Source organism: Marmota flaviventris, chromosome 5, assembly GCF_047511675.1.
Source record: "Marmota flaviventris isolate mMarFla1 chromosome 5, mMarFla1.hap1, whole genome shotgun sequence".
Lineage (NCBI taxonomy): Eukaryota > Metazoa > Chordata > Mammalia > Rodentia > Sciuridae > Marmota > Marmota flaviventris.
The window spans coordinates 32,436,821-32,452,424 of record NC_092502.1 but is presented as its reverse complement, the minus strand read 5'-3'; the positions used below and the strand labels follow the sequence as shown (position 1 = coordinate 32,452,424).

Sequence of the window (15,604 nt, the reverse complement as noted above, 5' to 3'; positions counted from 1 at the left end):
CTGGTATTGGAATCTAGTAATTCTCTACATGCACCTGTTGCCTGAACCTCACACATTACAGAACTGAAATATGTTTCTTCTCTTATCATCACCTTCTTTGAGCCTCAAGGAGAGGCTGATTTTATTTTCCTGAATTCACATATCCCGTGGCCTCTGTGGTCTCCAGTGAGCCTTCCTTGTTCTCATTTATCTGCTAACTTCCTACTTCCCTGATACCATTCCCCCGACCCAGAGCTTCCTAACCTATCCTAATGATATCCTTTGAACACTGTATTTAGTTTCTTGTTGTTTCTTTTTAAAAAAATCCTTTTTGAGGGCTGGGGATTAGCTCAGTTGGTAGAATGCTTGCCTTGCATGCACAAGGCTCTGGGTTCAAACTCAGCACCACACACACACAAAACAAAACAAAACAAACAACCCCCCCCCCCCCGCCAAACCCTTTGTTTTATACATTCTAAACCCTTTGGATTATACATTCTCCTTTAGATATCTCATTTATCTGTCCTCTTCACAGCAAAAATTTCCCTCAAGTTTGGATGGGATCCATTGTCTCTTCTTTCTGCTTAAGCTTCTACCATCAGATTTCATGTCCTGAGGTGGTATGGAGGAAACCTGAAGAGCTAAGCTAAAAATCTATTAAAATCAGAGCAGAATTTCCCACAGCCTAATGGGTAGAGAGCAAAGATCTGGCAGGGAAGAAATCCTAGTGAAAAAAACCAGGCTCTCACTTAAAAGCCTCAAGACTGAAGAGGTAAATAGAGTCTTCCAGAAACTTTAAAATGGTTGGTTCTCTATGCTCCCTGACTACCAGAGTAGGTGAACATTTTTAAGTAGATGATAACTATTTAAAGTCCTTAAAATTTCTTATATAGAATGTTTGGATTCAAAAAGATCTCTAGGCATTCCAAAAGGCAGATGATATGACTTAAAACAACATGAAAAAGACAACGAAAACCGATCCGGGGGTGAGTCACAAAAAGTTAATAATTGAGAACTTATATATAAATAGGGGCTCTAGTAGGAATTTTAGAAGTGAAAAATGAAATACTTGAAAAAAACCTAATAAATAGGTTTTGTTAAACCCACCAGACATAGCAGAAGACAGAATTATCAAACTGAGAAGTTGATGGAACACATCCAAATTGAAGGAGATGTGGGGCACAGTGGAAAGGTCTGACCTTTAAAAAAAAATTAAAGCACAGTTCCAGAAGAAGAGAGGAGAGAGGTGGGGGAGGGAAGAGGGGTAGAGGGGGAGGGAGAGAGAGAAAAAGAGGGGGTAGAATGAGGCAGTAGAACATGAAGAAATAACTGATGAGAATTTTCCCATCTGATGAAAGATCTCTACACATTCAAGAACTTCTGCAACCCCAAATGAGAATAAATACAAAGAACAACACACCCAGGCACATCATAGTTAAACTGCTGAAGACCAAAGAGAAAGTCTGAAAAGCAGAGAGAGAGAGAACCCTACCTTCAAAAGAACATTGATAAGACTGACAGTTAACCCACCGAAACAAAGGAAGATAAGGACAACTTCTCAGAATGCTAGAAGAAAATAATTGCCAATCTAAAATTCTACACCTGGTGAAAATATTTTTCAGCAACAAAATAAGGCATTTTCATGCAAGAACTGTGAGAATTTGTTACCAGCAGACACTAAAAAGAGCTATTAAAATGATTCTACACAGAGCTATGGACTTCAAGAATAAAGCACACTAGAAAGATATATATGTGGCTAAATGTAAATTTTTGCTTGGTAAAATGATCATCATGTTTTATGTGGTTAAGTTACATGTGGAATTTAGATTCATTACCAGAGTAATGCAGGAGGATGACTAAAAGAGTTAAAGTATTCTAATATTATTGGGGAAATGAAGTAACAGTTTTTATGCAACTCTACTGATGAGTGTTATAATCTCTGATGTTAACAACATCATAAGGGGGCATCTTCAACAATCTAATAAAAAATAGAATTAAAATGTTTGACAAATAAAAAAAGGAAAACAAAACCATGTAAATAAGAAGATAAAATAAAAAAGTAATATGGTAAATATACATTTTTTGGGGGGGATACTGGAGATTGAACTCAGGGTCACTCAATCATTGAGTCACACCCCCAGCCCTATTTTGTATTTTATTTAGAGACAGAGTCTTAATGAGTTACTTAGTGCCTTGCTATTGCTGAGGCTGGCTTTGAACTTGTGGTCCTCCTGCCTCAGCCTCCCAAGCTGCTGGAATTACAGGCATATGCCACTGTGCCTGGCTGGTAAATATAGCTCAACTATAAAATTAATTACATTAAATATAAATGGATCAAATACTCCAAGTAAAAGACTAATATTATTAAACTAGATAAAACTCAAAATTTAACTCCATATTACTCTATGAAAGAAAACCTAAAATATGAAGACATAGAAGGATTGAAATTAAAAGTATAGAAATATTACAAGGCCACTAATAAAAATAAACCTGATTTAGCTATACTAGTATTAGGCAAAAATAGACCTTCAGGAAAGTAGCATTAGTAGATATAAGAGTGTTATTTTCCTAAGAATAAAGACATCTTTCCCCCAAGAAAGAAATTACAATTTAAAAGCAAAATTGGATAGAACTTTGAGAAATAGATAAATCTATAATCACACTGGGAGATTTTAACGCACCTCTTATCAGCTGACAGACTAAGTAGATGAGAAAATCAGTAGGGATAAGAAATCTGAACAATATAATGAATCAGCTTGAACAAAATGACACGTATAGAATACCACACCTAACAATACCAGAATAAACGTTCTCAAAGTGCACATGGAACATTTACCAAAATTGACCAAAAGCTCAGTTATAGAATAAGCTTTTGAACTTCAAAGGACTGAAATTATTCATAGTGTATTCTCTGGTCAATTACCAAAAATAGGTAGAAAGCCTTCTGTTGCATTTGCCAGGAGAAACCACACAGCTGGTTATACACAACTTTCTTTATACAGTGAACTTGCATGGGGGCAGCTGAGCATTGCTGGAAAGAGACAAACTCTGCTGACTGGTCTCACTTTAAATTTACATCCACAGTCCTGAAGTGGGTACTCACTATTAGTCCAGGAGCACTATCACCTGGCTAATTCAATCTCACATTCAGCTGTTGTCTCTTTCCTCAGACCTCCATCCCTGGTGATGCTTTTCCTTCTTATTTCACTGAGAAAGTGAAAGCAACCAGAAGAAAGTTCATCTAACTACCACCCACTATACCACCAATTTGCACCTGTGCCTGAATGCTTTCCATTTCCTCCTGTTCCAATGAAAGAATGTTCCTTTAGCTAGGGCTAGCATCTTCACTTGTGTACCTTGAATCCCACTGAATGCTGTGATGTCACCCACTCTAAATAAGTTCCTTTGACATCCCCTTCCAGCTGCCTCACTTGCCTACTTTCACAATAAACCTCCTCTATACAGTTGGCTACATTCCCACTTTATTCTCCATCATTGTAATTTGAATCTGCACCAGCAAGCTCACAATCACCGTTATCATTTCCCATCCTTGTGACCCATGACTGTGGTACCAAACCCAGTGGCCAGTTCACAATTCCTAACATGTGAATGCTCCTAACAGCATTCATCACTGTTGACCACTATCGATTGGAACATTCTCTGCTTTTGGCAGTTGGAGTATCACCCTTTTCTATTTTTTTCTTTAAGGTTACTCCTTCTTGGACTTCTTCCTTATTTTTGATCTTTAAATACTGGAGTGTTTTAAGTCTCCAACCTTGACTCTTTTTTTCTATACTACTCTGATTATTTAATCTAGTTCTCTGGATTTAATCGGTCCATAGGGTGATGATCTCCTGCCTAGACCCTCTCTTGACTCCAGACCTATTTATCCCACAGCTTTCCTGTCGTCTCCACTTACATGTGTAGTAGGATTTCAAATATAATTTTTCCCAACCTTCTCCATGTTTTCCCCACCCTAAGTCATTTCTACCATAGTATTTAGTTTCATATTGCTGCAGTAACAAATTACCACCAATCTGGTAGCTCAAAATAAGACAGATTTATTCTTTTACAATTCTGGAGACCAGAAAGCCAAAGTCAATTTCACTGGGATAAAACCAATATGTTGGCAGGGCTATGTTCCTTCCCAAGGCTTCTCCTTGCTTTTCCTAGTCTCTAGATCTGTAGTCCTTCCCTTTGGTGCTTCTGGTCTTCAAAGCCAGCAATGTAGCATTTTGCTTTAGTTCTCATGTTGACTTCTTTATCTATATTGTCAAATTTCTCTCTGCCTCCCTTTTATAAGGACATTTCTGATTGCATTTAGGATCCACCCAGATAATCAAAGGATAATCTCTTGATTTGAAAATCCTTAATCACATCTACAAAGTCCCTTTTGCTACACATTCACAGGTGACATTCACAGGTTCCAGGGATAAGGATGCAGACATCTTGGAGACCATAATTCAGCCTACCACACATTGTGAATGGCATCACCATTAAGCAAACAAACATTTTGATTCCTCCTTCTCTTGAACCTTATGTTTAACCCATCAGAAAGTCTTTTAGGCCCCACATTTAAAATACACCAAGGATCTGATCATTTCTCTCCACCTCCACTGCTATCATCTTCTCCTCTGGATTAGATCCCACCATCTCTCTACTCTTCCCATCTATTCTTAAGATAGCAGATGTATTGAATCTAAAAATATAAGTCAGATCATGTCACTCCTCTGATTACCCTTCAGTGGATTTCTATCTCACTTTGGATTTTATTCTAGGACTTAATGGCCTCCAAGGCCCTCTCTTTGCTTACCCATGACCTCGCTGCATCCTACTCTTGCCCTCATCAATATATGGTGCTCCCAGTCTGTGTCCTGAATGGCATTCAGTTCTCAGATTCTATTCACCTCTAGAGAGAGGGACCATTGAAAAGTATTACAGTCCCTTTGTTATATTTCATCAGTTTTTCAAAGCTCCCTGAAATTCTGATTTATGGTCTGCCTCTTCGATTATAATCTAAGTTCTAGGGACCTCAGTGCTCATTCATGGCTATCTCTTGAGCATAGTGAATAGCTGCACATGATTTTTTTTCCTTCCAAGCAGAGCACCTCTCCTAGTAGCTGGGGAATGTGCAGAAAGCAAAGAAGCATGTGATAGGTCATGCCCCAGAATTTGCATCATCCTCGTTCCCTTCAAGAAATGTACCTGTAGGACTTTCTGGGCTTGAACGTCGACCACAAGGACTCTGTTCAGTGCTGGCTGGGCCACATAGATGTACCGGTTCCTGATGTTAACCGCAGATGCCCACTGGCATGACTGGGTGGCACTTTCTTCTCCTTGGGGACAGATTTCTTCCTGTAAAGGAGAGAGGCTGCTATGTATCTTCTTAATCCCTCTTTCCTGATCTCCCTTGGTCCCTTTCTTCCCTCTCTTGGAAACCATGGGATAGACAGAACATGGCACACCAGTCCTCCCACATCATCAATTTCTCACCCAACATCCCTCCTCCCACCTCTCAGAGGCTGTAACCTCATTTGTACCCTTTCAATCAGCACCTTCCTGGTTCATATTCCTCCACTCTGGTGTGCTACCTTCTCCTCTCCTCGTCTTTGTCATTTGAAACTTATACTAATGGCCAAAGATCTGTAAGAGTTGCCCACACTCTTTTTCCACTTTCTCATGGCTCATAAGCTCCTCAACCCTTTGGCTTTAGTCCTTACTACAAAGCTTTGTCACCAAGGTCACTATTGACTCCTTGGTCATTAAATTAAACATCACCAACATTTTATTTGCACTTGGGCCATCAGCTGACAGTACTGACTATTGCTTGGTTTCCTTCCATCCATCCGCAGTGGCTGATTCTTCTGTGTTGTTGGGTTCTGCTCAGTTTGCTGACCTATGTCTCAGTACCCCAGGTTCACTCGTGAATTTCTTTTTTTCACTAAAATCAACTCCCTTGTTGATCTCATTGAAACCTATGGGTGTAAGTGCAGTCTTCATGCTTACATTCCCAAATTTCCATTTTCAGTTTGGGTGTCTCCCCTCAACTCTATGTTTATATAACTAAATGGCTTGCCCTGCTTGGTTGTTTAATGGGAATCTCAAACTTGTATGCCAAAAATCAGTGGTCAATTTTAGCTCCAATCCTGCTCATTCCACTCAAAAACTGGCAGCTCCATTGCATTCTTAGACCAAAATCTGTGGGGCTGTCCTTGACTCTTCTCCCCTGTCCATTGTTCCCATCAAAGGCGTCACAAATCCTTTCAGTTTTACCTTCAAAATATTTCCACAATTATGCCCTTTCTTACCATCCTACCTCTGTCAACTCTGGTTCAAGTCACATTCTTTGTTACCCAAGTAACTGCTTAGCATCCAGACTGTGCTCCTTGCTTCCACCCTACCCTTCGCCCACCCGTTCTCCACACAGCAACCATAGACAGGGATCACTGTAACATGGAAGTCAGATCATGTGACTCTTTCTGACTCCTCCTACCCCAATAAAATTCTCTCTTGCTTCTTTCTCCCTCCTCACTCTAGTCACATGAGCACGCTTGTTACCTTCAATCAAGCCAGCTTCCTGCATTAGGGCCTTGGCATTGGTAATTTCCTTTGCCAGGAATGCTCTTCTCCAATATCTGTTTGGTTTATTCCCTTGTTTCCTTCAGTTCTTGCTTAGGTGATTATTGATTATTGAGGAGCCTCCTCTGACCTCCTCTACCTTAGCGCCCCTAGCATTCCCTACTCCCTTCCTTTACTGTAGTTCTTAGGTACACTTGACTTTATACATTGACTTGTACACCTGGGCACAGTCTTTCTTCTTCTACTGGATGGTAAGCTCCCTGAGAGCAGGGTCTTTGTCTTCTATATCCTCATCCCTAGCCCAGTGCCTAGCCCAGAGTTGGTGCTTCAAATATATTTGTTGAATGAATCAGTGAGTGCAAAAGGGGATCTTCTTTGGTCTGTCTTCATGACATATATTCCCATTGGTTTCCTTATTACCTTGGCCAGATCTTGTCTTATTATTCTTAGTGGTCCTCTCAGTCTGAGCTGTGGAGTATCCCAGAATTCCATTCTAGGTACCCATCTCAGATCTCTGGCACACACCCATGTCTATCTCCTTAGCTTGAGCCAATACTTATTGCTAATGGCACAAAAATTTCTTCTCCAGCTCCTGTTTGATTCTTTCACAGCCACTTCATCCATACCTGAACCATCCCTTTCCATATCTGATTCTCCCTCTGGGTCTCCATCACTATAGGTCAGCCAAGTCCAAGGCATGAACAACAACTTTGATTTTTCCTTCTTTCATAAAAATCACCATTTATTAGTCATCATGGATTACCAAGCCAACCTCTAAAATCACTGAGTTCATCTATTCCTGCCTCCATTTCCATTTTTCTCTTAGATGACTGCAATTGCTATAAAGCTGGTCTCTGTCCTTTTACCATTGCCCTTCTCTGTATCTAGTGTTCATAATACCTCCAATTTGCATTAGAGAAAGCTGAGGCTTAGAGAGGTTAAGTAACTTTTCTAAGCCATTTAGTCTACTGAGTGACAGGTGGGCTACGACTCCAGGTCTATATGACTGAAGGCTACACCTTATTTCATATGCTGCTTCCTGCTGGACCAAATGGACACCTAATCTAGCAGAGAGGTCAGAGCGCCATCTCTTCCTCCTCACCCTGCACTTTTTAGGGAGGGTTGTCCCATTGTAACCTTCTGGTGAGGGATTTAGACTTTTTTTTTTTAATATAAAGACCATTTTTGGGGATTGTTGCATGGCTCCCCATGGTTTTCTGTTGTCTGAAACACCTTCTTACTGTCCTGTTCTAACTACTTATCCAGTAATACGGAGTACCAATTAGGATCTGGGAGATTTTACTCACTTCATGGTTAGGTTATTGGAAATATATGAGAAATTAGTGCCCGTGTGACAGAGGGCAATTATTTAAACCTAATTGCTAGAAATTAAGCAGGACCAGTCTTTCCTACTAGTTTCATGGTTATTGTGTGGAAGAAAAGTTAATTAGAGGTTGTACTTCTAAGAAATAATTATTTCCAATGAAACAGACTGGAAAATAGCTGTTCCAAGCTACACAGTTGAGAAGGGAAACAGCCTGAGATCTGCCACAAGCCAGCACAACAGAGCATCAAACTGACCTAGGAACTTCCTGAGCCAAGCCCACTTCCACACATTCTACAGTCATTGCCTTCATCATCCTATTCATTGTGCACCCACTGAGGACTTCTGTGCATGTCCTTCAGGGGAGGGCAGGAGGGGGATTTGAAATGGCCCTTTTGGATTCAGTGTTATAGTCCAGTCCTTGAGGAGCTTAGACTATCTCATGAGGCCAACTGGGAAGCAAGCCAGAGGGAGAGGCCTGGTGTGGGAGGCATAGCTCTTGGGGGTGTCTCCTGGCAGCAGTCTTAGGAGTGGGAAGGGCTTTCCTGGCTCTGCCACCAGTAACCATCTCTTCTGCCTCTGCCACTCACACTGTCACTTTCTACCAGGTCTTGTGTTTCATCCATAGCACCTCCGCCACACTGGGCATTCGTGTGTGTTCATGCTCTCCTTCCCCAGTTCTGTGAGGGCACACCTGTCTGGCAGCTAAATGTTCACCATACTATGACCATGAACCTCTGAAGGACAGGAACCCATGTGTGCTCCTTGGGCCTCACCTATAGCTCAGGGCACAGCAGTGGCTGCTGGATGAAGAAAGAGAACTCTTAGCTCATGTGTTCCTTCCTTAGCCTTGGAACAAATACTGCACATAATAAATGGAATCTAGGAAACTCCATGGAGCACATGGTTGCACCGACTTTTAGGATTTTGTGTGTGATGTAGAAGCTTCCCCAGGCACAGAAACTCACATAACTCATGAAAATCTTCTCTGTGGGTTTGAGGTGCCTCTGGATCTCACAGTCCATGGGGTGGATGACAATGATACCATTATCGGAGAAGACGTAGAACATGTTTCCCACACTGAGTCCTGGGAGGAGCAAACACAGCATGGTCATGCCCTTCTAGCAGCCAGGCTCCAGGCAGGGTCACATGCAACATGGAGCACACAAGACTCAAGCAGATTGGATGCAACTGATGCAGACCAAAAAAAAAAAAAAAAAAAAAAAAAAAAAAAATTGTAGTTCCCAGCAGAGGTGGAGGTAGGGATGAGCAGCCAGCTCGAGACCCCTTGCTTGATGGTGGATGGAGGACCTGGAGAAAGTGCCCCAAAGGCTGGGAATCAATAAAGCCCATCCCCAGCTCTGTAGTACCCAGGCTGTCCTCCCAAACATCCACAGCTGTCCTACATCACCTAGCGCTGGTCACCAACACAAGTTTTCAAATAAATGATGGCCTTGGCATTGACATTTGTTTGACATTTCCCATTCTGAAAGGAAAACCTCCCTTGATTAGTTTTTGTGGAGTAGTCAAAGAAGAATGGACCATATGGTACCAAAAAATGTAAAGGCTGTTTTTATTTTTATTTTATATAGACACTCACTGCCATGGGGAACCTAAGGATGCTATGGTTGCTATGCCTTTGTCTGCACTTGGTCATTTGGTCCTTTCAGACAACTTGTTTTTATTCTGGCCCATGAGTGTCTCTGGGGCATCAAGGCTGGGCAGTGCTGCCTGCCCCCATCCTGCTCTACTGTTGTAGATCTCTGTGGAGAAGACACTCAGACCTCAGAAAGGGCCTTGGGGACCAGTCTTCTTACTTTAAAGATAAAGAGTCTGAGGTCGAGGAAGGAAGGGCTTGGGCAAGGCTACTTGCCTTTGCACTCAAGCTGGAGTTAGACCATGAGTCCTGCCTGGATCCTCTGTCTCCCAAGTTTGTCTATTAAGGAGAGACATGGCACAGAGAGATGTAAGATCTAGAGCTCTCCCAACTTCTTTCTTCCTCCCCCCACTTTCTTCCTGTCATCTCCCTTTCTCCATTTCTTTTAAAGAGAGAACATCAAGATTTTTACAAGTTCTAAGAAAAATATATGGAAAACTTTTTCTTGGCATGCTGAGAAAACCCATGTACTGGCTTAATGGATTGTTTTGGATGAGCTTTATTGAGTTAGAATATAATAAAACAGGAAAATAAGAATCATCTCATTTCCTTCCAAGGACTCTGCAGTCTGCAGCCAGCACACCTTTGGTCTGACTCACTTGGCAAACTGCTTCCACTCACATCTAGGGACCAGAGGGGTCCAAGTCCCTGCTAAACCACAGACTCTGGGAACAGCCTCCCTGGGCTTCCTGGAAAATCAATAACTGGAAGAACTAACACAAGATTGAAAGTTTAATAGAGTCCACATGGGGTGGGTAGCTATAGCTACATTTCCGGCTGAGCACAGTGCCCTGTTCACAGTCAGCACTGGAATATGAGGCTCAAAAGATACTCATTCAATACATAATTGACTTCACAGGGGACCCAACTTCATGATCCAGCCCCTTAGAAGGTTCTGTTGAATTTAGCTTCTAAAGGAGCTTTCTGGTTTTTGTTTACTCTCATCATCTCCTCTCTGCTAGAGATTTGAATGTGCTGTGAGGTCCATGATTTTTTCCTCTTGGTTTCGGTATTCCCTTTCTCCAGGTTTTGAATTTCATCAGTGAAGCGCACAAGCATCTAGCCACGTAGGCATGATAGAATTTGCTGCTGCATTGTTCAGAGCGCAGCACTGGCCAGCCCTGTGCCCTGAGGCAGCTGTGGGTTGTCAGGGAGAATTTGGGTTTCTACAGCTCATTTCACATCTCTTGCATCCCTAGTAAGATCTCCACTTTTGAAACTTGAGTCCTTCTGCAACAACCTCCCCTTAGCAGGATGCCACTTTTTAAAAACACGGAGCACAAGTTGCTTGTGCATTGGGGCCTCAGTTCAGGCAGTGACCTCTGCTTAGGACTGAGAGCAGCAACTGGAGTTGTTGGTAGAATTCCTCATGTTCTGGGTCCTGCCTTTTGCTCTTAGATTCACTGTCAGCTTCAGTGTTTCACATTCAGGAAACTGTCCTGGGCTTGTGTATGTGCACACATGCTAGACAGTGGGGAACACTATGCAAAGTTCTTGTAGAAAAAAATGAGACAGGAAACACGTGGTTTTTAAAATTGATGTTATGTTTAACCCTGGCAATCTCAACGTGCATCCTATAGCCTCTCATATTCCACTCTGTGCACTGAGCTGGAGAATAAGTCACCCAGGGTGATTTGAACTTGGATCTGATGCAGGGGTCATAGGACTAGGACCCATGCATGAACATGCACCTCAGGCAGTGACTCGGGCTTTATGACCCAGCTCCCACATGTGCACCATTTTGAACCACATGAAATTGCTGATATTAACCCAGTTTCAACATACAAAAATGGCATTTTCATCTGGATCAACCTAATATCCAAGGATTTGACTAATAAAATACTTTTGAAAATGTATATGTGGAAAAATATATATTTACAGAAACTATGGTTGCTTTTTTCTTTATTTCATCACAGCATACCTAAGGTATAGCTACTGTAGATCCCAGGAGGGACGGGCAACTTTTTTTTTTGGGGGGGTTTATCTTTTTAACTTTATTTATTGCAGTATTGGGATAGAACTCAGGGCTTTTTAAATGCCAGGAAAGTGCTCTACCACTGAGCTACACCTCAAACATTTTGGTCTTTTTTAAACAACACAAGATAAAGCACAAAGCCCGACATCAGTATCAGCTACTGGAAAAAAGCACAGGGCCCAGATCTGACCGGGAGCTCCTGCCAAGTAGTCTGATTTATCTGAGGTTACAAGCAGCTTTCAATGAAACTCTCCGTTTTAAACTGTGCCTTTAAAGACACTAATAGGTTTTTAATCTGATTCAATGGGTATGCCACTTGAATTTGATTTTGACTGCCTCCCTTCCATTGGATTTGGCATGTGGGCCCTGCTTGAGGGGACTGCCTGGGATCTGCAAAACGGATGGCTGGTCAGAGAGACGACCTATCATGGAACCATGAACACATGCGATCAAAGGCACGACATGGAACAATCAAGCTTGGTACCTTCCTCTCTCCACAGAATGTTTGCCACTGTACAGCAGAGGATTAAGAAAGCCAGAACACGATTGCCAGAAGGGAAAAAGGAAAGCATTGTCAAACCTTTACTGTGGTGATACATTTCATTTAGAACATAATGGTACCCAGTCCATCACTTATCGACTCATTGGCCCAGCAGCAGCATCTGTCTTGTAACTCTGGACGGGAGTGAACACTTCCAGGTCTCAGGACTCTTGATTGCTAAATGAATCTTTGAAATTAGGCCCCAGGATCTCAGCAGCTAATAAAATTCCCCACATTCTGTGGATGATAGAGAGCAAGCAACATCTCTCCCATATTCCCCTGATTACTTCAAGGAGAATTGATTTTCAACTAGGATCCTCGTAGGAAGACCCTGTGAAATACTTTTGATTATTTTCTTTGATGACAAAGGCATAGCTTGGAGTCTGACCAAGGGAAAGAGACTGCCACCAACACTCGTGTTCATGGATTCTTACCTGCGGTTCTCCCAGGGGTGCAGTGGCTATCACGGAGAGCACACTAAGTACAATGGGTGAATGATGATCCCTGGAGTTAAGGCCACCATGGTTAAGGCCTAATGGTTTGCATACTCAGCAGTTTCCCCTTATCTGTGGGAAATATGTTTCAAGGCCCCCAGTAGATGCCTGAAACCGCGGATAGTTCTAAACACTCTATACACTATATTTTTTCTTTTATACATTCCTATGATAAGGTTGAGTTTATAAATTCGGCATGGTAAGAGATCAACAATAATGATAAAATAGATTACAACAATATACTGCAATAAAAGTTATTTAAGACTTACGAATTGTTCATTTCTGGGATTTTCAATATAATATTTTCAGGCCATAGGAGGTGAAACTGCAGATGGTATTATTGTGTGAACTGGCCAGTTTCTGGGCCACTGTGGGATGGGGGCACCTTGCATGGTATGAAAGATTTTGGGAATGAGGGGCAGAGATTCTGATCAGACAACAAGTGGGAAACAGAACTGGGGCTGGGATATTGAAATTGTCTTGTGGTCCTGGGCTCTGTCTGCTATTCATAGACTTCTGCTATGTTTCCAGAGCTGTCTAGGTTGTCAGGAAAGGTCTGACATCTGGGTGTCCTCTGAACCCAATTTTGTGCATAGAGGATATAGGTTTACTCTAGCCTTTAAGAGCTCATGATTGGCAGCTGAGGCCCTGGTCTGTTGGTCCCCTCTCTTGCCACTTGACAGCCCCAACCAACTCAGTGAGGAGCATAAAGGCAAAAGTGGACTCACAGGTCTTCCTTGCTGAGTCCTCAATGAAGAGTGAGGAGATATCTTCATCCACGCCCACCTCATTTTTGGCAATGCAGGTGTATGCACCTGTGTCTTCATACCGAACACTGCCGATATGGAGCTCACTCCCATTGGCTGCAGGAAAAATGATCAGTGATCAGGGTGGCCTGCTCTACTGGACACCCTCCTTCCCTTCCTCCCCATTCCCTTCTTGGGACTGTTGAGAGTGTTGCAGTTGAAAACACAGCCCCTGGGCAGGGTTGGGGCAGCCAACATCCTGGATAATGCATCCAGGAAGGGTTGGTACAACTGAAACTCACTGAGGGCAAACTGGCACCTGATGGCTTCTCATCATTGCTCTCAGAAAGTCCCCAAGACCTGTGCATGGACAAGGAAATCTGGGGAGATGTCTGTTCCCTCCTAACATGTCAGACTTAGAAATGAATCTAGCCTCTCATTGTCATTCCTGGGGTGAGAACCAGCTTGAACTGGATGGAATACAGAAGCAAGGGCAGTTCTTACCTAAAAGTGAGAGTTGTTTAGACATCTGGGCTGAGACATCCATGCCATTTTTCAGCCAAGTGATTTTGGGCATGGGAATGCCCTCAGCATGGCATCTCAGGCTGGCTGCCACTCCAGGCTCCTGTGCCTGGGTCTCTGGATAGACGCGGATGACAGGCGGCACTGTGGGTGAAAATCAGCATTGGTAAGAGAAGGTCCTCAGCTGACTCCAGGCCCATGGCCCAACCCTGAGATCCTCCTCCAGTGGGTAAACCTCAGAGGGAACTCTGGAGCTCTCTTCTTTGCCAGCTTACAGTGATCCTCTTTGGCAACCCAAAAGTCTGATGAAAAGGACTCTAAAGTGGATTGCAACAGTAAATATGTCCAGCATTGTACCCAGTAATTCATGGATTTCAACATTATTCTAAATATGATTAGAAAGACATCCAAATATTTAATGCCATTCAGCTGCTACATGTAAAGAGCAAGAGCCAATGGATTTTATTTCTGAATGAATAAAATTCAAATATATTATTTCTATTATCGGAAAGCTATTGGACAGGGGCTTAATTTCTTGCAGGAAATGCTCTACCCAGCACTTATGGGCACTGACTGGCAGAGCTGCTAATTACATCACTGCTCTGAGGAAATTCATTGATTTTCCAGGGTGTCATTTTAATATTATCTCTTCCCTGGAACCTGGGTAAAAGGCCAGGTGTGCCCTCTTTGCCTATGGAGTGAGTCATCCATGGGTTCTGGAAGTCAAGTTTGGGGCTGGGAGTGTGACCTGGCTCACTGGCCAGATGAGCATGAGTGGGCAAGTCTCTGGCACCTTCCATAGTACTCTGGCGTTTTTACACAGGCTGACTGTGGGGTGGGACCTGGGGGAAGCAGAAATTGTCTGGAGGATCCTTCTCCCAACCCTAGCTCTGGACCCAGGAAATTGAATCAGTATCATTTTCAGTGGAATTGAAGGCTTATAGTCATCCATACATTTTACTCTACATACTTCTTAAAAGGACTTCCTCTTTCCCTCCCCCAATTCCTGTTTTTATGCTACCAGGGATTGAACTCAGGATCTATGTGAGTTGGGCAACCACTTTACCACTGGGCTACATCCCCAGTCCTTTCTTTTAAATTTTACTTTGAGACAGGGTCTTGCCAAGTTGCTTAGGGCCTTGCTAAGTTGCTGAGGCTCGTCTCAAGTTTGTGATCCTCTGCCTCAGCCTCAGCCACTGGAGTAGCTGGATTACAGGCACATGGCACTATATTTGGTTTCAGAAAGGATTTGTGGAAGTTTACATAAAGATACTCGGATATAAACTCAGCTAATATGTATCACCTATGCTTTGGAAAGGAGGGAGGTAGGCTCTTCCTGAAGTAGACTCTTCCTGAAGTAGACAACTGTATTTCCCTAGAGTTATCTGGAAGTTTTTGTTTTCTAATAAGAGAAGGTGTCCCAGTACTTGAGGAAAAAGATTCTTTTTGGGACCAGAGTGAAGGCAAAATTGATGCTAATGTAGGAGGAGGTGATGGCATTGATCCTGGAACCTGAGCAAGGTGGCAGAATTCTGATGATCCATACTCAGGTAGGCAGGGGACAGGAGAGAAGCTCCCTTGTTCCTTGTGAGAAGTGAACTTGGCAACTCCAGTTGAAACTCCTCAGGATCCTGCTATTCATGTGATCAATGGAGTCGGTTTCAAGTCTTTCTTTGGATGACTGGGGCAAAGTTAGGGGGCAGAGGTGAAATCTAAGTGGACAACTCGTAAATCATAAGACCTTACCCTCAAATGGCCTAGAGACGTTTTAATAACATGAACTCAGA

The 15,604-nt window shown here is 42.6% G+C and overlaps 1 protein-coding gene across 1 annotated transcript in view; it reads right to left on the bottom strand.

Moving 5' to 3' along the window:
* The window catches only part of Fstl4 (follistatin like 4), a 403,135-nt gene that overhangs the window by 10,897 nt on the left and 376,634 nt on the right, over positions 1-15,604 (bottom strand). Inside the window, exons 9-13 of the mRNA XM_027949662.2 lie at positions 13,800-13,961; positions 13,278-13,412; positions 11,999-12,025; positions 8,851-8,969; positions 5,185-5,334 (exon numbers count right to left, since the gene is read on the bottom strand). Coding sequence (XP_027805463.1) covers positions 5,185-5,334; positions 8,851-8,969; positions 11,999-12,025; positions 13,278-13,412; positions 13,800-13,961 — 593 coding nt within the window. The remainder of the gene's footprint in view (positions 1-5,184; positions 5,335-8,850; positions 8,970-11,998; positions 12,026-13,277; positions 13,413-13,799; positions 13,962-15,604) is intronic.